Source organism: Lynx canadensis, chromosome B3, assembly GCF_007474595.2.
Source record: "Lynx canadensis isolate LIC74 chromosome B3, mLynCan4.pri.v2, whole genome shotgun sequence".
NCBI lineage: Eukaryota > Metazoa > Chordata > Mammalia > Carnivora > Felidae > Lynx > Lynx canadensis.
This window is the reverse complement of record NC_044308.2, coordinates 97,782,120-97,809,954: the sequence shown is the minus strand read 5'-3', so window position 1 is coordinate 97,809,954 and position 27,835 is coordinate 97,782,120. Positions and strand designations below refer to the sequence as shown.

At 40.8% G+C, this 27,835-nt stretch overlaps 2 protein-coding genes across 4 annotated transcripts in view; both read left to right on the top strand.

The window, feature by feature from the left end:
- Positions 1-1,804, top strand: part of SOS2 (SOS Ras/Rho guanine nucleotide exchange factor 2) — a 90,630-nt gene extending 88,826 nt beyond the window's left edge. For both annotated transcript variants that reach the window (XM_030319050.2, XM_030319049.2), the window contains one exon: positions 75-1,804. In XM_030319050.2, the coding sequence (XP_030174910.1) occupies positions 75-584 (510 nt within the window). In that variant the 3' untranslated portion in view covers positions 585-1,804. The remainder of the gene's footprint in view (positions 1-74) is intronic.
- Positions 1,805-1,896: 92 nt separating this feature from the next.
- VCPKMT (valosin containing protein lysine methyltransferase) lies at positions 1,897-9,705 on the top strand. 2 transcript variants are annotated; one of them, XM_030319066.2, is made up of 6 exons: positions 1,897-2,726; positions 2,824-2,934; positions 3,103-3,175; positions 3,992-4,111; positions 5,354-5,458; positions 8,583-9,705. In XM_030319066.2, exons 1-6 carry the CDS (start codon positions 2,461-2,463, stop codon positions 8,595-8,597), a joined length of 690 nt encoding a protein of 229 aa, XP_030174926.1. In that variant the 5' UTR covers positions 1,897-2,460; the 3' UTR covers positions 8,598-9,705. The 2 variants fall into 2 exon arrangements, with proteins under 2 accessions (XP_030174926.1, XP_030174924.1); XM_030319064.2 differs by lacking the exon at positions 8,583-9,705 and having other exon boundaries at positions 5,354-5,843.
- The last annotated feature ends 18,130 nt before the right edge of the window (positions 9,706-27,835 follow it).

Sequence of the window (27,835 nt, the reverse complement as noted above, 5' to 3'; positions counted from 1 at the left end):
TCAGTCTTTTGAAACCTTTCTTAACAGATTTTTCAGGAGAATGGAGGTATAATTTAATTTTTTTTTTTTTTTAGGGAAATACGAAATCTGATGATGACCCCCCTGCTATTCCACCAAGACAACCTCCTCCTCCAAAGGTAAAACCCAGAGTTCCTGCTCCTACTGGTGCATTTGACGGGCCTCTGCATAGTCCACCTCCACCACCGCCGAGAGATCCTCTTCCTGATACCCCTCCACCAGTTCCCCTTCGGCCTCCAGAACACTTTATAAACTGTCCATTTAATCTTCAGCCACCTCCACTAGGACATCTTCACAGAGATCCAGAGTGGCTCAGAGACGTTAGTACCTGTCCAAATTCACCAAATACTCCTCCTAGCACACCCTCTCCAAGAGTACCACGTCGATGCTATGCGCTCAGTTCCAGTCACAATAACCTTGCTCATCCTCAAGCTCCCCCTGTTCCACCAAGGCAGAATTCAAGCCCTCACCTACCAAAACTGCCACCAAAGACTTATAAACGGGAGCTTTCACACCCCCCATCGTACAGACTGCCTTTGCTAGAAAATGCAGAAACTCCTCAATGACCTTAGCCATATGTAGTCATTGACACTGGAATGGTATTTGTAAAGGTTTTTTTTTTTTTAATTTATTCAGAAAAAGGCATAGTATTTTAGTACTTTTTACAAATAATGCTCTTACAAAAATGCTACTGATCAAATAAGCTTTTAAAAATCAGAAAAATAAAAATACAGAAGTCCTTTACCATGATCCTCAGGTGATCAGTAGCATTGCCTTGTTTTGGATCCTCAGTGCTGCCAAAAGGCCAGTATAAAGAATTTATATTTGCACTGTAGACTCTGCTAAAATATGGTTTAAAGTGACATTGATTGCACTGAAAAAGGGGATAGTGCATTTGTGGAATTTTTCAAATTTGAGTAATAGATGCCTTTTTAAGGCAATGAATTTACACAGATTTAGGGGGTGTATGGTATTACTGATTTTTAAAACTCTTTGACCATCTTCTAGTTTTTACTTCTAGTTTTTACATGTAGGAGAATTGTGAAAAACACCCACTGTTCTTAAACTCTTTAATGCCATGTCTTAAATGCCAGAATTTGCTGCTGAAGACAAAAATGAAAAATAGAATGAAAATAGTAGAATGCACTGTAAGTGTTTATTATTTTGTCAAAATGTATACAGAGACTACCTAACCCAATCATAGAGGGAGAAAGGGCATGTATCTCATTCAGATGTGCCTTTTGTTTTTGCAGACTATGGTGTCTTTAGCTAATGAGTTGCCTATTGTTTTGGAAAACAAAGTTAATATGCCATGTATGTACAGTTTTGTTTATATTGTATATTTAAAGATAATGCTAATAACCTATATAAATTTAAGTGACTCGAGGCCTATAATACAATCTGCTACTTTACTAATTCAGAAATTCAGAGGAAAAATTCTTATGGCATAGGAACCAACTGCTTTGCCCTCAAAACCTAGTAACTTTATAAATTTCATGTTAACTAAAAATTTTTAAAATATTTTTTTTTACATTGGTAACATTTAAACCAGCAAATACTTAAAGCTTTATTAAACTTTTTATTCAGAGAAGTGAATAAAACTCTTATTTGCCATTTGGACTCCTGGGTTCAAAGTGATGAAAAAGCGTGTTTTGCTAATAGTGTTGTAGCAGCAGTTGTAAAGTAGCCAAAAGCCACGTTGTTTATTTACTGGTCTGTGGCCTTTTACTGTGCTTTGTATCAGAGTTCTTAACAAGATTAATAAATTACCCCAGTCTTAATTTTTAAAAGATTTTTAAAGTATGTGTTTTCATTTTAAGAAACAAGGGGAGAGATTGTTGAGTTCTGTGGAAATAAATACACCTACATTATTTACAATATTTTGTGCAATTTACCTTACATAATCCCAAAGAATTTAAGTGATGTAAATTTTAGAGGGATTACTTTTGTCTTAACCTTCAAAATGCAGTCAGCAAGCTTCCAGCAACTATTTTTATGCATTCAGATGAAAAATTAGAAACATGCTAGGGAACTCTTGATAAGGATTATAGCCTTCCTTGGTAGGATCTTGGAACCTGCCTGGGTTTAAGGCCAATAACTACCATGTGAATTAGTCTCCAGGTAAAAACACTCTGAGGTTGCCTTTGTTTTTTAAAGAGCAGTTTATAATCTTAGCTTTGGAAGAGTGATTTAAACTACCTGTTTGTTAGGCCTGACTTGTAATTGAGCGGAGTGAGGCAGACCAGCACGCTGGGGAAGCGGGTGGCCTCGTGCTCGACCACGCCCAGGTAACGCTGCCTTCCCGGCTTTGTGCCTTTGCGCACGCGCTGTGGAGCCCAACTTCGCCGCTAGGAGGCGCCGGGCCCTCTTCAGGTCGGCCCTTGGGGCGGTGCGTGTGGATGTGACGTCACCGCGCACGCCGCCTCTTGTTGCCGGGCAGCGATGGCGGCTACCCTGGAGTCCTCCGTGGAGGACCCACTGCGGAACTTTGTTCGAGTTTTGGAGAAGCGAGATGGCACAGTGTTACGACTGCAGCAGTATGGCTCTGGCGGCGTGGGCTGCGTTGTTTGGGATGCTGCCATTGTTCTTTCTAAGTACCTGGAAACGCCCGAGTTTTCCGGCGATGGGGCCCACGCTCTGAGCCGGCGGTCGGTGCTGGAACTGGGCTCTGGCACAGGGGCCGTGGGGCTCATGGCCGCTACCCTCGGGTAAGAGCTGGCAGGAGGGGGCGCCGCTTTGTTCGGGAAACCCACATTACTGGTTTACCATACTTGTGCCTACACCTCAATCCACCTTATTTTACAGGGCTGATGTTGTAGTCACAGATCTTGAAGAGTTGCAAGATTTGCTGAAGATGAATATTAATATGAACGAGCATCTTGTCACTGGTTCTATTCAAGCCAAGGTACTGAAATGGTTTGTATGGCCTTTCAGCTTGTTTTAAGTAATGATTCGTAGTTTGCTTTAAATTGCATTTCACTAAAAGCATAGTTAATACGGAGGGGACTTTTCAGGCCTTGTTTATAAAAACTGTATTTTAAATTATTAAAGCAACAGTTAAAATATTTGGTTGACATTTTTAAGGGGGGAAGAAATAGAAGACTTGTCTTCTCCACCAGACTACATACTGATGGCCGACTGCATATACTACGAAGAGGTAAGTACTCAGTGGAGCGAAGTGCCCTTCCTTTAGAAGTGGTACCATGACTGGTGGATTTCGTAGTGCACATTTCTTCCCATTTTAACATCTCTAAATGCAGGATATTTGTCCTAAAGTTGATGACACAGTAAAGAGAAAATAAGTTTTAAGGAACTGTATATGTACACTCAGGATAAACATATATACCTCTGAAACAGTTGAGAAAAGTGTCATGTGCATTTTACTAGAAGCTTCTGTAAGATTTTAAAAGGATTTTGCCATTTGGATGTTATGAAAAGCCAAGTTTTTTAAAGCTCTTCCTAGTGAACATGTTGACCATGACATTGAGAATTAAGTTGCTTTGTAAAGAATTCATTTTTCTGTGGCAAAATTATTCAGAATGATTTTTAAAAATCCGTTTGTATAGCATTGTGGGCATCACTCATTTTTAAAATAACAAGGGTCGAGCTAACTTACTTTCAAGGTATTGTCAGACTTGCCTTTGTGGGCAAAATCCTAAATTAAAATAGATTAAATAAAATTAATTTTTTAAGGGTGAAGTCAGTTCTATTTATTTTCCCATGGGCATTCCAAAATGCAGTCACTTAACTCCTCTCTTTGGAAATTGAAATCAGTGTAATGGTTGATTAGTTAAGAGAAGTTTACCAGTCATTAGTTACAGAGCTTTAACCACATGTACTTTGTTGGATTGATTCAAAGATGGATAAGTTGGAGGGGAATTATGGTTACCCTCCACTTCCCCTGCCCCCTTTTTATAGTAAAAATATAAATTTTTAAAAATCATAAATAAAAACTATATCCTTTTTTGAACAGTCTTTGGAGCCATTGTTGAAAACTCTAAAAGATATTAGTGGATTTGAGACTTGTATTATATGTTGTTATGAACAACGAACCATGGGAAAAAATCCAGAAATTGAGAAAAAGTATTTTGAGGTAAGTACTGTACTAGATAGGTTTTTGTACTGATTACCCTTCTGTGAGGCTGTATGTGACTGTGTGTTCAAGTATATTATGGTACTCTTGAGTGGGGAAAACATTCTGGTTGTATGAACCCAAGGAGAGGATCTTTCATTGCCCACCGTTCTATTAAGACTTCCGCTTTTTTCATCTTTTCTAATCCTTTATTTCTTTTTCTTTCTAATTAGGTGATCTAGTATTTAGAGAACAATCTAAAATAATGTTTCTTGATTAAACACTGTGCTACCTTTGGGGAACATATTGATGTATGTATTACTTTTGGAGTATACATCATGGAAACATTGATATGTGATATGTTTTTACCTCTGTGGTTTTCTCTATGTTTTTATGAAAGCTTTGACCAAGATATTGTATCTGCTTTTTTTTTTTTTTTTTTAAGTTTACTTATTTATTTTGAGAGAGAGTGAGCAGGGCAGAGGCAGAGAGAGAGTGAGAGAGAGAATCCCAAGCAGGCTCCCTGCTGTCAGGGCAGAGCCCAGCATGGGGCTCAATCCCAAGAACCCATGAACTGTGAAATCATGACCTGAGCTGAAATCAAGAGTCAGACACTTAACTGACTGAGCCACCCACGTGTCCTGGAAGAAAACCTATCTGCTTTCAGTTTCTTCCCCTCTCCCCTCTCCCCTCTCCCCTCCTCCCCCTCTTTTTTTTACTTTTTACTTTGAAATAAAAATTCACACAAAGTTGCAAGAGTAGTACATAGAGTCCCATGTATCTTTACCCATCTTCCCCTGGTTGTCACCCAAACGCTTTTGATGGGCAAAAATCCATCACTTTACAAGTGACTCCTCTTGAGGGTACATCTACACAGCCCTGAAAGGACTACTTTACTTAAATGAGAAAACAAATATATGACTCTGCCTCAGATATGTGCTAAAATGGTTTATATTTTTCTTGACAATTAAAGTTAATGAACTTTTGAGAGTATAATTGAAAATTTTATATTGCTAAACTGTTTCAGTTGAATTAAAACACATGTACAATGCACATATATCCAGTGCTCGGCTCACTTTTTCATGTGTATACACCCAAGCAACCACCACCCTACATAAAGCTATAGAACACTTTTACGACCTCAGAAGGCTCCTACATGCCCTTCCCTGGTCAGTACTCTAAAATTAACCATCATTCTGACTTCTGTCACCACAGGACACTTCATATTACTTAATTTAAAGTATATCTCTTTTAAATTTATAGCTACTCCAACTAGACTTTGACTTTGAAAAAATTCCTTTGGAGAAACATGATGAAGAATATCGAAGTGAAGATATTCATATTTTATACATCAGAAAGAAAAAACCGGTAAATATATTCCTAGCTCCTTTATCCTCTGAGGAGATTTCATTAGCTGGGCATGGTCTCTGAGCTAATGTGTGGTGTAGATGTTGATTGTGATGTGGGGAAACTGCTCTGATAACTCACTGAACTAAGGCACTTTCAGTGTTAAGATAATCTCCTTGGCCTTGGATTCTTCCTTTAAAATTAGGCAGGCTGCTTTTATAAAGGTCCTTTCCATCTGTAAATAATAGAGGTTTATAATTGGACATCAGCTTAAGCAAGGAACTCAGCTGTTTATAAGTTTGTATTGTCTCTTATTAGTTCTGACTTTTGTGAACTTTCTCCAATCATTCAAAATTTATTTTAAATTTATTTATTTTGAGTGAGTGAGGGAGGGGCAGAGAGAGAGGGAGAGAGAAAATTCCAAGCAGGCTCTGCACTATTGTCAGCACGGAGCCCAACTCACGGCTCAAACTCACGAACTGTGAGATCATGACCTGAGCCAAAGTTGGATGTTTAACTGACTGAGCCACCCAGGCGCCCCAAATTCTTTTAAATTGTCAGAGTAAAATATAATAAGGTAGGTCTGTACAGTAAATAAAAATGCACTCTGTTAAATAGAATTTATGTATGTTTCCCTTTTTTGTTGCTTTCTTTACCTGTTACAGTAATTATATTTTATGCAAGTTGCCTCTGTGATGCCTAGAGTTTGAACCTGTAGAAAGGAAGAATTGTGTCTCATCCATTTTTGTATCACCTTCTGTATATGTGACTAGTATAAAGCAAAGACATGGTCAAGTTTATGCATTAAAGATGCTTAATTTAGTAAATCCCACTTGTTTCTGTTCTCTTTGCTATGATTGAATTTGTTGAATTTGTTGATGAAGTTTTCTCATTATGTGAATTCTAGCCAAAAGCAAATAACTTGCAATTTGGGAGATCAAGGCTAGGTGTTAGGAGTATAAAGAAAGAGGACTAGTGGGGTTAGTAATTCAGATCCACTAACTTTTATTTGGCATGGTGCTGGAGATATAAAGATAAATTTAAAAATGTTTTAGGTCTTAAGGAATGTGGTTTTAGCTCAGGCTGTTGTACAGGGTTTTTGTTTGTTTAAAGGTTTATTTTTAGGGGTACCTGGGTGGCTCAGTGGTTAAGCATCCAACTGTTGATTTCAGCTTGTATCACAATCTCATGGTTTGTGAAATTGAGCCCTGCATCAGGCTCTGTGCTGATAGCACGGAGCCCGCTTGGAATTCTCTCTCTCCCTCTCTCTCTGCCCCTCCCCAGCTCACGTTCTCCCTGTCTCTCTCAGAATAAATAAACATTTAAAAGAAGAAGAAAAAAAAGATTTATTTTTGAGTAATCTCTGCACCCACCGTGGGGCTCAAATTTACAATACCGAGATCAGGAGTCATGTGCTCTACCAACTGAGCCAGCCAGGTGCCCTCGTGGTGTAGTTTTGAAAGTAGGATTTTTTTGAGGCATAAAGATTTTGTGTTTCCTAAATGTACAGGCTTCCTTTTTTTTCCCCCCAAAGAATCACTTTTTTTTTTTTTTTTAATTGTTAATTGTTACAGAGCACAAGCAGGGGTCGGGGAAGAGAAATCCCACAAGCATGAGCAGGGGAGGGGCAAAGCAAGAGGGAAAGTGAATCCCTAGTGGGCTCCACACTGGGGCCCAACAGGCTTGATCTCACAGCTGTGAGATCATGACCTTATCTGAAATCAAGAGTCAGAAGCTCAACCAACTGAGCCACCCAGGGGCCCTGAGAGAGAGGGAGAGAATCTTAAGCTCCACACTCAGTGCAGAGCCTGATGCAGGATTCAATCCCACAACCCTGGGATCATGACCTGAGTAGCTCAAGAGTCCAATGCTCAACCCACTGAACCACCCAGATGCCCCAGAATCAGTTTCTTTTGAAAAAGTTGGTAACATTCACACACCATAAAATTCACCCTTTTAAAATGTACAATGCACTAGTTTTATAGTATACTCACAGAGTTGCACAGCTGTCACCACTTTTTAATTCAAAACATTTTTATCACCTCACAAAGAAACCCCATACCTGTTAGCAGTCACTTCCTATTCCTGCCTCTCCCTAGCCCTTGGCAACCACCAGTCTGTTCTCTATGGATTTTCCTATTCTGAACATTTCATATAAATGGAACCACACACTGTGTGGCTTCCTGTATCTGGCTTCTAACAGCACAGTGTTTTTAAGGTTTACCCATGTTGGAGCCTACATCCTCAGCACTTAACTCCTTACAGTTTTTTTTTAGGTATAATATGTTTTTTTTAATATAGTTTTAATATTTCTTTGCATGCATATACTACACCTTATCCATTCATCACTTGATAGGCATTTCAGTCGTTTTCACTTTTTGGCTATAATGAATAATACTATTATGAATATCCATGTGAGAATTTTTGTGTGATCTGTGTTTTCAGGTCTCTTGGGTATGTACCTTAGAGTAGAATTGCTGGGTTATATGGGAATTCTGTTTAACTTTTTGAGGAATTAATAAACTGTATTCCAAAGCTGCTGTATCACTTTACGTTCCCACCAGCAATAGCTGAGGGTTCTAATTTCTTTGTGTCCTCACCAACACTTGTCATTGTCCATTTTTTGATTCTAGCCATCTTAGTAGGGATGAAGTGGTATCTCATTGTGGTTTTTATTTTCATTTCCCAAGTAACTAATGATGTTGAATATCTTTTCATGTACTTACTGGCCATTTGTATATCTTTACAAAAGTACTTTGCCTGTTTTTAAATTGGGTCGTCTTTTTATCATTGAGTTGTAACAGTTCTTTATATATTTTGGATACTAGACCCTTACCAGAACGTGACTTGCAAATACTTTCTCTCATTCTGTGAGTTGTCTTTTTGTTTTCTTGATAGTATGTCCTTTGAAGCACAGAGCTTTTTAATTTTGATGATGTCCAGTGTATGTCATTTTTCTTTGGTTGCTTGCATTTAGGTATCAGCAACGAACCATCTCCAAAAATTATGCATGGCTATTCCTTTGAATTGCATTTAGCCATTACTAGGCATATTACCTAGTATTAAGTACCCAGTAAGTACTTAAAGTTTCTTTTTAGAAAGCCTCTTTAAAGTTTTAAAGTTTCTTTTTTTTTTTTTCTTATAGAAATCTCCATCGTGAAATCTTTAGTCATCTTACCCAAGTCTCTAACAACCTGGGTAAGCTAAAGATGTGAGTGGAGCATGTGAATACAGCATGGGAAGATTGTGTTCACAGATTATTCCAGCATGTCCGTAGAGATTTGATATATAAATGAAAACTACCATGGGCTGCCTGCAATTCGAAAAATGATTACTGACTGCCTGCCTGCCATTGGGCCTGAAATCCAACTTAGTTTACTTTTAGCTCAGCATCAGGTTCTGCTTAAAAGAAAATTGCATATCAGTCACTCCTCAAATGAAAATAGATATTGTGATTTGCCAAAGTCTGCCAGAAATAAACAGTGAAGCAGCATAACCATGACTTGGTGTATCTTCAGGAAACCAGGGATAAATTGATCCAATTTCTAAAGAGAGACATCTATTACTATGTAATTATGTTTAAATTGAAACTAGTAAAATTTAGTTGTCTTCAAGATAGATAAATCTAAAAAAAGATTTTTATTTTAACATAATTCTGCAGTGGTTTTATATATACCTTCCACTTCATTGCTGTTATTAAGATAGCTTTAGTATTTAAATTTTCTTTTATTTAAAAAAAAACAAAAATACTGTTTTCTATATTTAAATTAGCCAAAGTTTTATTCTTTTCCTCCACCATACATGTCTATGTGAGTTGGATAGTAAATTATACTGTAATGAGTTGGTAAGAATGAAAGTAAGAAATCAGGAGTGGGGAAAGGTATCTTTACAGAATCTTCCATTTGAGAATGGAGTGAGAATAAAAAGCCCACTTTCAGGCTTGTGCACTTACGTGGCTCTTGCACTTCTCCTTGTGTGTATCTTCTAGGAAAATGACTAAAATCACTGGTGTTTTTACATGGAACAGAGAAAGGTTTTTAAGTAACTACACATGTAGTTCTGTATACATTTAGCAAATGATTTTGGTTCTGTGTCGTCTGTTTTATGTTAGTGATGGTAATCATCTGCTCAGACTCGGATCTGTCAAGGACTTCAGTCATACCAGTTGTGAAGAGTAATACTAACTGGATGGGATTCTGGTACTTACAGGCATTGGTGCTTGGTGGCACATTTTATGTATTAAAATAAACATTGTTTTTGAGACCCTGTGATTTTGTGAATGTTTCAGAGATTGTTTTGAAGAAAATGAATGTCTAAAGCAGACTTTCTAGCAAAAGAACCATTCTTTCCTCCAGGCTTCCTTCAGTCTTTAAAATTTGTTTTGCTGTTCTTTCTCAAAATACATTGTTCATACTGCCCTTAGCATTTTATTAAGCAGTTTACTAAACAGTGTAAACTAAATATATGATACTTTGTTAGTTACAGATAGCACCAGTTATTATCAGTGAAGTCTATTTAGCCTTTTTGGTAACGTTGTAGAACTTGTAGAAGTAAGTCTGACATTGACCAGCTATAGTGATCCACCCAGATTCCTCAGATACCTGTTCACCCTCCTCCCCTGTTCACTATGCTTCTAATACTCAGTACCTCCAGGTCTTCGGCCTGAAGTGCTCCTTGACATTTCTGTATGAAAGCCCAGCTCCTTTACCTCACATAGGTGTACGTTTACACTCCGGAACTCTCTGGAGGAGCTGGGTTGAGGTCAGCCTCTACAGCTTGGTCAGAATCACCCCTTTGCTTGGGCGTGCTTCCTTCCCTGTCCTATTCCCACTCCTTCTTACTTCCTTAATAAGTCATTCGCATACATTCATTGACATCTGTTCTAGAGAACTGACGTAAGTTACTGACTGCAGATTTAAGTAATTTGTAACATTAAATCATGGGATTTTTCTTTTCCTATTCTGGAGTAAGACCAAAACAGAGACTAAAAGGTACCAAGGTAGCAAGTCTCCACGTTGTAAGATCAGGGCACCACTGGTGGTTAGGACCCATGAGCCCTGCAGGGCTTACCGAGGGCTGCCGGTTTGTGGAACGTCCTGTCCCGAACCACCATTCCACAGACAGCTGGGAGGCTAGGGAGAAGCAGTGTTGGGGAATGGGATTTAGTCCTTTGGGCTGTCATGAGAGAAGGGACAGGGAGCATCTGTACTCAGAAAGCACGAGAGGTAGGCCTAAGGGAACAATTCAGGATGCCTTTAAGAAGGGAACCCAGCATTTTCTCCACCTGGTTGGATTTGTGTTTACTCAGCAGGTTAGCATATGTGCGTTGCTATTCCAGAGCACAGGAATAGAATTGGAGGGCGGGGGCTGCCAGGCAGAGAGGTATTAAAGATGGGTCCTGTCAGCCTAAGAGTTGGAGGACGTGTGCAGTCACATGAGGAAGTTCAGGGGCGGGTGCTATAAATGAGAGAGGTGTGATGCTAGGGACTGGGGATCAGCCAGAATGCAGCCAACTCTCAAACCTCCAGGGACTGCCAGGGCTGGGTTGCAGGGGAGGGGAAGGAGGAGTTGCCACTGTGCACCGTGAAACCCATAGGCCCATTATCAGCATGCAGTTGTTGCCAGTTAGGGAGCCCCTTTTGTAAAGCAGTGATTCTCAAACTAGGCTGCGTGTGGAATCACCTAGAAAATTAAAAGCAAACAAAAGCCATGTTCAGGTACCAGTTCAATTAAGTAAGAGGCATGGCATTTTTGTCAAAGGGCTCCAGGTGGTTTGGGTGTTTGGTCTAAATTGGGAACCACTGCGTTCCAGCATCTACTTCCCAAGGGAAAGAGAGCAGAGAAAAAGGAGGAGAAATAAGAAAACAACCCATCCATGATTAGAGTGGGCCTGTACTGCATAGGGAAGGAAAGAGCTTTGAATGCGATGTGGACTGGTCTGTGAAATAGGGTTTAAACAGGACTGAACTTTAGAAACTATTTACCTGAAAATTTAGAGAATCCGACAAGGGGAAGGTGATGCTACTCAAGAGGAAGAGGGAGGGGAGTTCAATAGTTGGAAAAAGGAAATTGTTGCAGGTCAGTCTCCAATGACTTGAGTCTTCCCTGCATACCAGTTAAAACTAAGGTTTCTTGAGGTTGCATAACTTGAATCTCAATCAGGTATGGTTCATAACCAAAGTGTGATAAACTTGGGAGTGAAGTTAGGTTATTTTTAATTATTTTAGGAAATATTATTCCAGAATGATTGTTAGTGGGATTTTTTTTACACAGCTGCTGTTTTTTTCTTGCCAGATGATACCAAATGCAATATTATAACTCAGACTATAAATGCTCTATTAATTTAAAGAAGCGTGGGTTATAGAAATAGGACTGTTGTTCTAAAGTTTCCCTGTAGATGGCATTGCTTGACTTTGTCTTTAAACAGTTTATAAAAAGAAAGTTGCTAAAATAGAATATTTTGAATTAGAATCACACTTGCATTTTAAAGGAGAACCAAATTAGATTTTAAAGAATAAACATACCTGGGTGGCTCAGTTGGTAGAACATCCAACCCTTGATCTCAGGGTCATGAGTTCAAACTCTACATTGGGTGTGGAGCCTACTTAAAAATAAATAAAATAAACCTACCTATCATGAGTTGTTTTCCAGTATAACATGGTTGTCTTAGTGTGTTTGGGCTGCTGGAACAAAATATCCCAGACTGGAAGGCTTATAAACAACAGAAATTTATTTCTCATGGTTCTGGAGGCTGGAAGTCCAAGATCAAGGCAGCTTCCAGGTCCAAGATCAACTTCCTCATAGGCAGCTGTCTTCTCATGGTAACTGCACATGGCAGAAGAGACAAAGGATCCCCCTGGGGTCACTTTTATAGGGCACTGATCCCACTTTTGAGAGCTTCATCCTCACGACCTACTCATCTCTCAAATGCCCACCTCCAAATACCATCACATTGGGGGAATAAGTTTTAACATAAGATTTTGGGCTGGGCCAGGTCCAACATTCAGACCATAACAACAGTGTAAGTAAAGTGGAATTTTTTCTTATAAAATTGTATTTGATTTATCGTGATGTCTATCGCATTCTTTTTCTTTAAAGTTTATTCATTTTGAGAGAGCACTTGCGCACAGTGAGGGAGGGGAAGAGAGGAGAGAGAGAAAATCCCAAGCAGGCTTCACACTGTCGGTGCACAGCTTGATGCAGGGCTCAAGCCCACTAACCATGAGATTATGACCTGAGACGAAGTCGGAAGCTTAGCTGATTGAGCCACCCAGGTGCCCCGATTGCATTCTGATATACCTTTTGAATTTCTGAGTGTTATTCCTAAAGCTACAGAAATTGCAATTCATAAACCATTTCCCTGCTATTGATATCTTCTGTGAGAGACATTTAAGAAACTAAATTAGTTGGTCAAGTTCTGAAAAATTGACCTTGAAAGTACCTTTTATATAATGCATGATTTTATGTTTGAGGTACTTGAACCTTCTAATTAATTTTAATTAGCTTTTCAAACCAGTGTACTTTCCTCACTAGAGTAATAAGTAGCTTTTGCATCACAAGACTGAAGCTCTGTCTGGCTGTACCATCGTCCTGTAGGCTTAGGCCAGCTTCTTGACATTCAGTTTCTCTTTCTCCTCAAGGAACATCAGGGTTTGAAAGAGTTTTTGATTCGTTGATAATAAACATTGTAAAAGTAGAATATTCAGTTCTCATACCATGGAGACCTTCAAGCTAATTCAAATACAGAAAAAAAAATGTGGCAACAAAATCTGACTGAAAAGTAATGGAAACGCAAAGTTTTCACTTTACATAGTTTTGAGTAAGAAAGCAGTGAATTCTCAAACCATTTACACCAGTTAGGTAGGTTAAAACTGTTACATACTTGGAGTCATTTAAGACATTGTCTTAGGTTCTTAAGTATTAGTTGGAGTTTTGTGAAGACCTAGTGAGCCCATCAATTGTGAGATAGATTTTATGTCAATTTTTATTAACAAGATAGTTTCCAAACAATAGACTTAAAAATGTGTTAGAGCAAATTATCTCCATGATAATGTTTTTTTCATGCATTCTGAAAACCATGTGTCAGCACAGGCCTAGAGACCAGATTATCTTGGCTTGAATTCCAGTTCTGCCATTTACTAGCTGTGTGACCTTGAGGAAGTTATTTAAACTCCGTGTGCTTGATTTCTCATATGTAAGATGGGGATCATAATAGTATCCACCGAATAGTTTGCCATGGGGATTAAGTCAGTTTAATATGTGAAATGCACTCATGTGCCTGGCACGTAGTAAGTGTTCAATATATATTGTGATTATAGTAGAGGTGGAATTACTTTACATGTAGGGACTAGGAAAATGTGTATGGTATAAATCTATTTTTATCTATATGACAGTATAAAATCTGGACATCTGTTTGAGAGTATAGGATCCGTGTAAACATCACTCCCCCATCATGGTGGGAATGGTGGTTGGGGTAGGAGGAGGTTGAGAGCACTGTTCCACAACACTGTTACTTGAACACGTAAGCAATTTTAGAAAAAGGAAGAAAATGGACTGGAAGAAAAACATTTGTTTGCTGTTTGTGTGGTTTTTTTTTTTTTAATATTTTATTTATTTTTGAGAGAGTGTGTGAGTGGGAGAGCGGCAGAGAGGGAGACAGAGAATCCCAAGCAGGCTCCCTCTTGTCAGGGCAAAGCCCAACGTGGGGCTCGAACCCACAAACCATGTGGTTATGACCTGAGCCGAAGTAGGATGCTCCTACCAACTCAGCCACCCAGGCACCCCTGTTTGCTATTCATTTTAAGGTATTATTTTATTTTTTTATTTTTTGAATATTTGTTTATTTTTGAGAGAGATGCAGAGAGACAGAGCATGAGCAGGGGAGGAGCAGAGAGAGGGAGACACAGAATCTGAAGCAGGCTCCAGGCTCTGAGCTGTCAGCACAGAGCCCAACATGGGGCTCAAACCCACAGCCTGGGCGATCATGACCTGATCCGAAGTCAGAAGCTTAACTGACAGAACCATCCAGGTGCCCCTCATTCTTATGGTTTTAAAGTATGTGCCATGGGCATTCAAAGGAATCCTCATTTCAAATAGAATTCCTCATTTCTAAATACAGGAGCCTGATCTTGCTGTCTGGTGCTCCAGGATTAACATTCCACCTCCCTGGACTTTTAGCCACTTCTTCGCTCTGTGATTCTTATTATCACATCTGTTAAACTGAGACCAGTTAGGTAATAGGTAATTAAATGTATAGCAGCAGACCATTTTTCTGAAGTCTAGGACTTGATGTATCCACATAACTATTTTCAAAGTTTAGATGTATTAACTCTAAAAGCAAGGTGAGTCTAAAACACTTCTGTAGCAGTTACCTCCCAGATGAACAATTTTTTACCATGTCATGTGAATGATGGGTTCCAGGAGTTTAGCTTAACTAATCCCTCAAACCACCTGACTATATACCAACAGACAAGAATGAGAGAACGCAAAGGAATTGTATCTGCTTCCTCATCAGCCAGTGTAAAGAGGCACATGGGCCTACCTACATTTATTAAATTTCCAAGGCCTTTTTATTTTTAAGTGATGGAAAAGATTGTCATGAACCCTAAATAGCTGGTTTTAATTTTTAGGAGCATTTATTACTTACCTATACTGCACTAACTTATTTTGATGAAGAGTAATTTGCACTTTTTAATATTCACAAGATTGAAAACTGACATTTGTTCCTTGCAGAGCAAAATTAAGACTTTTGGAAAAGAACTATTATAGATGTAGAGCTTACAGGCTTAAATGTTTGAATAGTTATCAGATTTCCTTCATGTTATTAGCTCTAATAAAGTACTACTGGCAGTCTATTAAACCCTTGATGGATCAGTGCTTTTAAACACTTTTGAGTAATTTTTTTTTAAGTTAACTTTTATTCCATTTTGTTAATTTACTGAAATCCAGGCATCAACAGGGTGAGTTTCAGGTCTACCTGTTGGCTCATCATTGCTTTAATAAATTAATAAATGATTGCTGGAGTTAAGAGTGTACAGTACAAACTTCCCATGTGTCCACATTCAGTACCTGACTTTGTTCTTTAGGAATCTGTCCTGAAAACCCGCTTGTACTGCAATGCACGGTACAGCTGAGTATTGGGGTGCCCCAAATACAAATAGCATATTTTATCCAAAACTTAGATGAGAAGCTTTATCCTTACATTTAGAATGAGTGTAAAGAATAATCTCGTGGCATATAATTCACATCAAATGTAGGCCTGGTTTCTTGAAACTTAAAAACAGGAAAAACAAGTCACACTCTCATGTGAGTGTGTTCATTGTTTAACCAGAGCATGTCTTTGGATTTCTGTGACGTTTATGAACGTAGGCACAAAAAATATGCTTTTAAAATAGCTATCTTCTTTCTAAATATTGTCACAAAGATTTTAAAAAATTTTTTGTTGTTCCAAAATTCTCTTTGCACTCTCAAGCGTGTATGTGACATCCACGTTCGTCTGTTACTCTGTCCAAAGTAAGTGGTTGTTAACCTGAGATCCCAGGGCAGAGGAGAGCCCAGTAGCAGCCTAGTATGGCCAGTAGGAACAGAATTCCCCATTAGCCCTGGAAGACAGCCCCAGTTCCATTCTGTGTCCAGTCACTTTCCCTTTATGCACCCACGCTTGAACATTATTTTTCTCTTGAGAAAATCATTCACTTGATTACTACCTAATCTGGCTGTATGTCCTTGGGCAACTTGACCTCTCTTAATGTTAATGTCCCTTTCCATAAAATGAGAATGCTGCACACTGGCCGGCACTGTGGTGATGGTTAAACTAGATAATATATGGGCACGAGAGCAGGGAGGAAGGCTTCTCCTGAAAATTGAGACTGGTCAACTCTTGCAAACTGGAGAAGTGTGAAAGAAGTCATCCCAAGTAAACAACACATAACGTGGTCCAGGGGAAAACAAAGCCTCAGTTGTCAAAAAGAAGCGATTCTGTTTTGCAGTATGTCTATCCATTACTTTTATGTCCCACTCTGACTTTTTCACCTCCTCTCTAACTCCACCTTCATCACAGGAAGGGAGTAGGAGGTCATGGGGGAGAAGAAAAGAGGTTGCTCTTACCAAAACAAAAAACAAAAAAAAACAAAAAACCCTGTAAGGCTTTAATAAGCTATTAGGCATTACTGGTTTGGTACTTCCCAGCAGAATGTAAAACTAAAATGAAACAGAGAAATAGCCTCTTGAAGCCCTGAAGATCCCATTGCTGCAGACTAGCAGAAGCAGAATTTAGCAGAGAAGTTACTGGAGACTCTTCAAAATACTCTAAAGGGAACAGCAAGTGAAATATGGCCTGTTGCTGTGCTTCCACATTTAACTGAAAGCTGAGGTCCCATATGTAAAGTAGCTAGAATAACACCTGATGTAAAAGGATCCTCAAAACACTTAAGTTCTCTTCCCTTCTCCTATTATCAAATCCACCCTCGGCGGTTTCTATGAAACATTTGACACATTTTATTCAACTCTTCCAATTAGGTCCAGAAGCAGGAGCAAAACAGGTATCCCTTAGGTGTCCAGTATACACATCAATACTCTGTTAGGTACTAGAGGCAAATAAATTGATAAAATGCGATCTATACCCTTAAGATGCTTCCTCATCCATAATGTGATAGGCATGCAAAAATAATTGCAACTCTGGGAGAAGTGCAATAATAAAGGTATGAATTAGCTACAGTGACTGTGCAAAGGAGGGTATGGTTAATTCTGCCTGGGTTGCATCCTGGTAGAGTCAGGGCCTCCACAGCCCACATAGTGCCCTTGTGCACATCAGATAGGATTATTTTTCCATAAAATACTTTGTATTGGGGCACCTGGGTGGCTCATTCAGTTAAGCCTCGACTTCGGCTCAGGTCATGATCTTGCAGTTTGTGAGTTCGAGCCCCACATCAGGCTCTGTGCTGACAGCTCAGAGCCTGGAGCCTGCTTCGGATTCTGTGTCTCCCTCTCTCTCTGCCCCTCCCCTGTTCATGTTCTGTCTTTCTCTGTCTTTCAAAACTAAATAAATGTTAAAAAAAAATGTTTCTAATACTTTCTATTTGAAAAGTGTTGTAATATGTTAATTTTATCAGAACTAGAGATTTTACTGCCATCTACCAGAAAATTGTCATGTATACAAATTGTATAAATTTGGAATCAAATTATAATTAAAAAAATTTTTTATTCAAAACAATATCCACAATGTGAATGGTGTCCCCTTTCAATGGTGCTTTTTGCAGTACACAACCTGAACAACCACACATTGCAGCCCTGGTAAGGTATAATGTAATAGGCAGCTAAATATATAGGTTTTAAATATATAGGGCAGAGGAGAGGGTAGATAGTGAAAGTTAAGGTCTTATAGATCACTCCAAATGTATAGATTGAAGAAAACATCCAAGATAATATCCTGGGAAATATCTGAATTCAAAGAATAATTGGAAAGAAGGGAGCCAATAAAAGAGAAATCTTGGAAATGTCTTTTCCCTTGGCCTCAGGAACAAGCAGTTCTCAATTTAAATGATTTGATGGTCATATAACTCCTATTTGTGTATTTCAAACACCAAGATCTCTAACCTGCCTTTCATGTGCCAAGTTCAGATTCTGTACCTCTGTCCCCAAATCAACGTAGTAATTAATGCTTACTGGTCAATAGTTTCATTGCAGCACAGCGAATAATTATTTTAATACTTGGTCCACATGCTATAAAAATGAGAGAAAACCCAAAAGAGAATATGGTGTTACTAATGATAGGATGCTTAGGTCTCAAATTAATGCAACTTAGACCAGAGTGGAAATACTGGTTCTCAGAAAGCTGTAAATCTTTAGCGTCCATGGCTGCTCATTGGACTGAGTTTGGTTGTGAGTTCACTGTAAAAAGGATCAAGGAAAATGTGAAATAAAGAGTACAGAGCCAACACTGGAAATCTTGATGTTGACCATGGAGATCTAATTCATTTTCTCTTTGGGAATGGAACTCCCTTCCTGCTTGACTTCAGTAGGTTCTACTTTCGCCTTCTGCCCAACGTCTGGCGGCTCCTTCTCAGTCACCATCCTGAGTCCCTGTTCCTTCTCTGTTGCCTGCCTCGCGATTGCCCAGACTTCTGTCCTTCAACAGCTCACTTCTACATACTCTCCTTCATGGATGGTGCAGTTCTCGTGATTCCAACCACAAGCTCATTGGAGATTCTCTCTCTGTCTTGACCTCTGGCTCTGCCCCTTCTCCTAAGCTCCGGCCTCGCCTCTTAGCTGCTTGCCTGATCTCCTCCTCTGCTTGCTCAAGCAGCAGTAGGTCCATTTCAAGCAAAATCTCTGCCATTTAGACTCTCCTGCCTTTTACTAATAGTATCATTCTCACATGGTCTTTAATTCTTTCTGCCTCTCCATAAAACTGGAGTATCTTAGGATGCCCTATCAGAGAGACTCACCGTCTTTGTCCCCTTTCTGTTTTTACTGCCACCACCTCAGGTCGGGCCTCATTACCTCTAATTTATGCTCCCACTTGGAGTATCTTTCCACACACATCTGTGCAAACAATGGTGGGAGAGCACTGTCCTAATTTGGGAATTCCAAACCGTTCATCCTCCTGCTCGGAAACCTCCCCAGAGCCTGCTAGGTTAAGCAGAAACTCCCTGCCAGGTGTTCAGTACCCTTTACAATACATCTTCTGCTTGCCTCTTGCTCTCTTACCAAAGTTTCTGGATATACAGTGTGTTTTCCTGCTTCTGTCTTTACTCATCATCTTTCCACGTAGTGGCCCATTGTAGCAATACCTTCTGTCCTCCAGCAGACCTTCTCCCAACTGTCTGATAAAGACCAAATGGCTAAGAAGAACCCACTGCACTGACCCCTCTGCCCACCCTGTAACCAAACCCTGCCCAATCGCAGTGTAGGGATGGGTGTCACGTGACCCAAGCTAATCCCAAAGAGCCCTCCTGGATCAGAAGCACTTCTTTTCTAGGATAGCTAATGCTAATGATAAAGTAAGCCTTGAGCTACCCAAGAATAAAGGCCAACAGAGAGGGAAGCAGAGTCCAGAAGCAGAAAGAGAAATTGGGATTCACTTTGAGCCTCTGGAACTAGTCACACCTAAAGCCAGCTATACTTTCTGGACTCTCCAGTCATATAACCTTGTTAGCTTTGGTTTGGGATCAGGTTTCTCTTCCCTGTAGTGGAGCAGGTCCTAGCTGGTGGAGTGTTCAAATCTTTCTGCTCTTTAAACCCTACTCCTGTGTTAAGATCCTTTTCAATGACTACGTTTCTCAGAAAGTGATCTGCTTTTTAAGTCTTCATTTAGTCCATAATACCAGCCAAATCATGTCAGCAGTTGACTTACAAGCCTTCTAGAATAGTGTTCGTTGCTGGTAATACTATGGAAATCTTAACCTATCAAACTACAAAAGTAAACATCACAAAACTAGTCAGAAAGCAAAAGCGAGGAAACAAAAACCCGTTGTGGGAATGGTTTGATTTAATGTGTTAACAAAAGAGCAACTCCAGCACTTTGCATCCAGAAAATGTTCAAGCCTCCACCTCTATCCTGATCCTGGGATTATAATTTAGAGGGATTAACTCAGGAAGATGAATTGCTCAGGAGAGAGGGTAGATTCTGAAGCTGGACTAACCCTCAAGGTTAGGGAATGCCTGGAAAGTGGAGGGAAAGTTACAACATGCATCGGGAGAGGTCCTTAGGCAGTAAGGAGATCCAGAGAGCAAGATTAGGAACGGGAAGTGTCGTCTCAGATTTAAAATTCCTTACTGCTTTTCTCCTGGGTTACAGGAAAAGCCCACATTTAGCATGGAGTTTTCACTTTTATCTTTTTTTAAGTTTATTTATTAATTTTGAGAGAGAGAGGGAGAGCATGAGCAGGGGAGAGGCAGAGAGAGAGGAGGAGAGAGAGAATCCCAAGCAGGCTCCCAGCTGTCAGTGCAGAGCCCAAGGCGGGGCTTGAACTCACAAACCATGAGATCATGACCTGAGCCAAGATCAAGAGTCAGATGTTTAACCTACTGAGTCACCTAGGCGCCCCCAATTTTTATCTCTTTTATTGTAATTCCTTTTAGTTACGCAGGGTTCAGGAAAGCAACACCTGGGTATAGCCTACCTGTGGTGGCAGAAAGTGAATAAGCCAGTGTAAGGAACATATTTGTCCACATTTCCCTCTGGGGATGTCCACAGGAAGGAAGCAGCATTCTCTGCATGGGGACAGGTCTGGAAAGGCCAGGCAGAACCTACTGGATGGACAGGGCAGAGCTGGAAGGACTAGGGAAAGCACCTGCACTGGTGGGTCACTCAGAGATAAAATCCCTTTCCCAGTATATGCCAGAGGGGGGCCCCGTAATAGATGCAAAGCTGACCCTTGGGATGCAGATGTTAAAGATACAATACATATTTTACTGGACTTCAGATGTACTAGTTCAGAGCAAAGTATTTGAAAAGATTGCAATGAGCCTAATTTTTTTTTCTATCACCAGATTTGAAGCTGTCAATACAATTTATACTCACATCATATTATTCCAAATAAATTGGTAAGGTAGTTTTAAAAATGGTGAGTTCTTTTATGGGCTGTCTAAAATTTGTCTTTTGCGACTACATGGCATCCTAAAACCAAACTGAGGAAAAAAAAAACTAAAATAAAAGCATGATTTTAAAAGTTTCCAGAATGATCCCTGAGTCTCATAAGGGGTAATTTATGAAAGACCAAAGAACCATTCACTTACTATTCCCACAATAGAGGCCTAGATTGATTTTTAAATACAGCTTTGATGATTGACAGATGATTGACTACAGTTATAGGAGAATTAAATTACCAACCAGGAGGAAACCAGATTAAATGTTGGGGCTGCATATGGATGGGCTCAGGACTGTCAAAAATGATATAAGTGCCACTTGATGTGATCTTGCTTAATGTGATCAGGGCTAACATAGGACTCAAGCTAATATTGCCACTTAGCAATTCAGAGTTTTGCGTTTAGATAAAGATCTCTCCCCAGACCTGTGTAATGTGAGCAGAGAGAATGATGGTGTGTGTGTATAAGGAAGGGTGGAGGCTCTAAGCAGGTTTTTAATTAGTTGATAAAAGGCTGGAAGAATTCTACAGCTTTATTTTTCTTACCAGTGTCTGGAGCACAGTCACATCTTGCCAGATAGCCTTGAAAAATGTGACTGTTACTCCAGAGGAAAAAGAATGGCATTGTTTGCTGTCCTTCCATGAGGACCTGGCAAGGAGGGTGGAATTCTTTCTAAAGAGAGACCCAAGGATGCTGGCCTGCCCACCCTCCTGTGCTCAGGAGGAGAACAAAATGGCTCCAGCTTATGTATCTCCTGAGAAGTGTTTCTCCAGCCACAGGAGAGTTCACATGACTCTCCGGCTGATCCATAGTTCCCAGAGCGTTTTGCTACCATGCATTGACTGTGATTTGCAGAGTCCCCTCAGGTCACACTGCCCTCTCCTGATTAAAGGTTTTCCTCAGCACCTTTTGGGGAAAACTCTCTGGGCTAGACGAAGACCAGACGGTGAAGGCTGAGCTCCTACTTCTGCTGTGGACGGGCTGTGAGTCCTTGGGCAGGTCCCTTGGTCTGACTTTGTTTCTTCATCTGTAAGATAGGGATGATGGTGGTGGTGGTGGTGGTGGTGGTGACATTTGTTCTGCCCACCCACGGAGTTCTTAAGATGCTCAGATAGGAAAATGGGTGTGAGAGACAAATGTCAACCTCAAAGCCCAATGGAAATGTGAGTTACTGCCTTTGGTGCTCACCTTTGACAAAAGGCGTGATTCCTTCTTCCCCCTACTCAGCCCAGCACGCTCCATTCGGGAACAAACAGTCATTTCTCCAGGAGCACTAGCTATCTTGGTTCGCAGCAGCTGTTTGTGGATCTGCTGCGTCATTGAATGAGCGAGCAGGGCTTCTTAGCCGAAGGTCTGCAGAGGCGAGTGGAGGTAGACTATGGATCAGTTCCCCTCGGTTTCTCAGGCTTTCTTCCTCTCAGACTCTAGTTGATCTTGGGCCAGATCTTATCAATCTTCTCCCTCACTTTTCCTCTTCACAGGATGAATGAAGAGACAGAGTCACCATCTCTCTTCATTTGTGTTCAGTGGGCCAGGCCTCATGGTGGGGGCCGGGGAGGCCAGCGAGCTGTAGTTGCTTGCTGGCATGTAAAGGAGCCAGCTCCCAAAAGGAGTTAGATGCTGTAGGACAGAGCCCAAGCTATGCCAGCCATTTTTATAAATACTAGTAGTAGTAATCGTAGTATTGGAGCATAGAGGATTGGCCTGCTTTTACAAATGTTTCCTTTGACTTCTCCAGGTTATCAAATGAAAGGACTCCTCAATTCAACACTGTGTCTTACTCCATCGTTTCTGGAAAAAAATTAGGGTTGCAGGTCACCAAGGCAGGCTATCAAACGCTGCTTTGGCTTATGGAGGCTCCCGGGGCATTGGAAACCCTGCTGGGGAGACTGAGGCATTCAACCCTGGGCTTGCAGGGCTGCCAGGGCCCCTCAGGGCCTGGCTCATTGGACAGGGCTCTCCCTGGAGCTGAAGCTCACAGGAGAGCTCAGCTGCAGGAACCCACTGGGTCAGCTCTCAGCTGCCAACTTTGCTCAGAGAGGAAATTCTGCGGCTGCCTGGAAGGGCGGGTCCTGCAGGGGGTGGAGGACGTTGTGCAGAGTGCAAATCGTTCTGAGGTTGCCTTGCATGCTCCAGTCTTCAAAGCATCACTCCACCCTTGGCAGCTGGCAAGGCTGTGGCACCCCACCAGGGAGAGCCAGGACCAGCCGGCTCCTGGTTCCCGCTTTAGTCCTCCAGACACTGAGCAAGTGCGGCGGATGCTGATTCATGCTCTGAGTTGACCACTGCTCAGAGCCCATTTGTCCACTGGCGCCTTCCTCCTTCCTAGGACACCGTTCTTTTCGACCAAAGAGAACCCAAAATACGTATTATATTCATTTTATGTAAACCCCCGGTTGTGGTACAGTGGCTGGGGTTCCCCTTTGGTCCTTGTACTTCTCTATGACTTTGTTGATTTGCATTTACGTAAGTGCTGGGTGGAAACAGGAAGGTGTTTGTCTAGCCCAGAGGCCTCTCTAGATGCCTCCTCCATTTTAAAGATTGTGTTCTGTTTGTTCACAGTGTGGCTTTGGTGACAGTTTTTCATGTGTCTTGTTTCATGTGTCTTGCTAACTCCACAGCCCCCTCCTTGAAGACAAGAACAATATCGTGCATCCTCTAGGATCCTTGCACTTATTGCTAGAGGAATATTCCATTATCCAATTCAGTAATTACTCCAGCTATCTTTTCTTGAGCTCCTACGGTGTGTTGAATAGGTCCTGAGAGAACACAGACATGAACAGATGTCAATGAAAAGTGAGGCAATGGAGTGGAAAAAGAGTAGTAGCTTTAGAGTTTGGTGTGAGTGAGAATGTTAGGGTTGAGAGAAGGCAGATAAGAAAGGGTGAAAGGGGAGGGGTGGTAGCTGAAGACAAAAGAGGGTTACCGGGGTCCGGAGAGGCTACTAATCTATGAAGTGAGATGCAGAGGATCCCAGACAGAAGGAATGAGATCCAGAGCACAGGCAGATGAATTGATTCTGGAAAGAAGAGGGTCACCCTTTCAGTAGACTAAGGAAGGAAAGAGGATGGAGCTACATTTGGACATGGATGTGGAGGGGAAAGGGGCTCACCACTAATGTCCTTGGGTTTTCACTGCTAAATGAATCAAAGGCACATGAGTCCTGACATTAAGGAGCTTATGCTGCTAAGGATCCGTGGCTGGGGTGAGTTGGCAGTGGCATCTGTGACACAGAAATGGCCGTGTGGCCTGACTGGGGGAGATCTGGAAAAAGGGAAGAGAAAGAAAAGCAAAGCTGGGAGACAGAGTTATCCCTAGGATCATCTTTCCCTCCCTCCCCTGCCCTCACCCCACGTACCAGGATCCAGAAGCTCCCAGGGAACACTCCACTGAACTGGCCTTCCCCAGGCTCCCAAGTACCCCAGGCCCAACCTCCCCTCTTCCCTCAGAATGCCCCTTGCCTTCTACCTGTCAACTAAGTGTTGCTGTTGTTTCAGTAGCTCATGGAATTGGGTACTTTTCTCTCTCAGATAATAGTGTGATATTCTTGACGGGTCGGGAGGTCCCATTAGATTTTGGCTCGCACAGACTTTACATCAGCTCTGGATCAATATACCCAATTGTTAATTCTCAGAGAGACAGTTCAACGAAGTATCAATTTACCATATGGCCAACTTGTCAAATTTACCAAAATAACCAACTTCCCAAAGCTTGTTTCAAGGAGTACTCTCTGTATGAATATATTCATGCATATATTTTTTCTCAAATAGAGTCAGTGAATATAAATACATTCTTCATGCATAGTCAATGATTCTGAAGATGTTCAACAAATAGGAATGTATTTTTATTGTGACTATAGTTAATAAACATGTACTTATTATGGGCTGGATCGTGCCCCTCCAAAATTCATATGCTAAAGTCCTAATGCCCAATACCTCAGAATGTGACTGTTTGGAGATAGGGTGTTAAATGAGGTCATTAAAGTAGACCCTGACCCCATAGGACTGGTGTCTTTAAAATAAAAAGAGGGGCACCTGGGTGGCTCAGTTGGTTCAGCATCCAACTTTGGCTCAGGTCATGATCTCATTGTTCGTGAGTTCAAGCCCTGCATCGGGCTCTGTGCTGACAGCTCAGAGCCTGGAGCCTGCTTCGGATTCTGTGTGTGTCTCTCTCTCTGCCCCTCCCTGCTCATGCGCTTGCTCTCTCTCTCTCTCTCTCAAAAATAAATAAAAACATTTAAAATTGTTAAAAAAGAGTCTCTATACTTTATTTAAAAAAAAAAAGAACAAGAAGAGATTAGGACACAGGCACAGAAGGAAGACAATGTGAGGACACAGGGAGAAGACGGCCATCTACAAGTCAAGGGCTGAGGCCTCAGAAGAAACCAAGACTGCCAACACATTGATCTTGGACTCCTAGTCTCCAGAACTGTAAGAATATACATTTCTGTTGTATAAGCCACCCAGTCTGTGGTCCTTTGTTAAGGTGGCCCCAGCAAACTAACACAATAATCTTATAACTATATTTTAAAATAGAAGATATATTTCCTCAGTATTTAAAGGAATGTTTGAATTTGTCAAAAGGCTTGAGTTTTATAGTAGTCTTCTCAAATATATTCAAGAAGAAGATATTCATTTAACATTTTTAAAGTCTTCACATAAATCTGTTCAAAATCATTGATTCTTTGCAGGAAGAATATTTCTTAAACCAAGATTTTGATAAATGTGGCAGATTGGTCATTGATCTACAGCAAATCTGGCTGCTTCCCCTGTGCGTACGTGTGATTAGACGGTCCTCTGTACAGAGGGGCTGACAGTGTGGGGGGTGGGGGGTCTACATGGAAATTCTCATTGCCCTTCCTGAGTGCACACCCCAAACATGATTCCCTGAATTCTCACAACAGGCTTAGGAGATAGACGGTATCCCGTGGTATGTGCAAGAATATAAGAACTTAAAGCAGTGAAATAACTCCCCATGGTCACAGAGCTAACCATTAGGGAGAACATTCCCTAGTTCTGATAGTTCTAGATAGGTTAAGTCCCAACTGTGTGACCTAAGATAAGTGGATTAGCTTCTCTGTACCTCAGTTTCTTCATGTATAAAGTGGGAACAATACTACTATTCACCAGATTGACTTGTCGAATGGATCAAATGAAACAGTATATGTGCTTGGCTCCAAGCCTGGCACGTACAAAGTCCTCTAATGTTAGCTATCGCTATCAATTTAGGAAATATGATAAATATAACATAAGACATTATATAGCAATGTTTCTGAAGTGCTTTCAGTTTTTGAGATGAGGAAATCAAGGCCGAGAGAAGTTGAGTGAGGGACTCAGTTGGGGCTCTCCAGTCTTTTGTTCTATTTAGGCCTTCAGCTGATTGGCGAAGGCCACCCACATTAAGGAGGGCAATCTGCTTTACTCAGAGTCCACCAATTTAATCTCCAAAAATCTTCCTTCACAGAAACATCCAGAATGGTGTTTCACCAAATATCTGGGCACTGTGGCCTAGCCAAGTTGACAAATAAAAGACTAACTAACCATCACAATGTCTTTGCTCAGCTCCATCAAGAATTTCCGGAGAGCTTACATGTGTCACTGAACCTCACCCTATGCCCCTGATGCCCTGGGAAGGGGAGGAGGGGTGGCGGGAGAAGTCTGAGTCTTGAGTCCGGCTCTCCATCTTTTCTGGACAGAAGAAAAATGCTGGAATGAAACCATTTACTGTGTTGTATCAGGCTGGTAGGGTTGTAGGTGAACATTTTTTTTTTATGTCATCATTTCTTTTGATATGGTTGTAATGTTTTCATTATTTATTAATTATAAGCTCACATCCAACTTAATGAACCAGAGGGAAAATGTGTTTATAATCTTCTCTTTAATTATGGTACTTGCTTAAGGTTTGCTTAAGCAATTGCCCATTTTTTTAAAAATCAATATTATTGAGGTAGAACTGCTGACTTCAAAAAAAGATTTTTTAAATATGCTGTATCTATGTAGAAAGGGTATGAAACTCAAAGCTAAAGTCTGCATCAACTAAAATCTCACCATCTTGAATGTCAGGGGAAGATGCACCTTGGAAACTGGCCTACAGTGCAAGGGGCAAAAATCAGCTTTTTAAGTGTTAAAACTATAAAACAGAAATCATAAGGCAACAGCTGTGTGGCAGTATTAAGATTATTATAATTATTAGGTAAGCTTGCTAAGGTCAGTAGGTAGAAACTGTCACCTAGTAAACAATGCAAATAATAATGCTATAGGAATACTCAGCTGGCCAGATATCTAAAACATGCCAGAGGAAGGACTCTAATAAAAACAAAACCCTTATATTTAATCACCCCCATGATGCAGGAAGGCCAAGACACCATTTTTCTTCTTGAGACCGAGAGAGGTTCCGGGTCCTATGGCTGCACAGTGGCAGGGAAGAGATGAGACCCACGTAGTCTTTCTGTAACATCACGTTCAATCCAGCATCTTTGTTGGCTGCCTGGGACACACAGCCAGGGTACAGGGGCGAGTGGGAGGAGAATAATGGACAAAAAGTAAATTAAGGCCATTTTTGCTAACAGGCCCACCTCGAAGGAAGTCCGTTCAAAAATGGCACTATTTCGAACTAGAGACTTCGCATCCTGTAAATGTGCAGGGCTGCCCAGAAGCGGTAAAGGCAGAAGAAAAGAAGAGAGGATGAGCATGTTAACACAATTTGCAGATTACTGCTTTTCTCACCAACAAAAAAATCTCCCAAACCTTGAGGAGTTGAGGTGGAGGAGGGTGGCGGAAGGAGCAGCACTGCTGACAGGTTTTCTCCCTG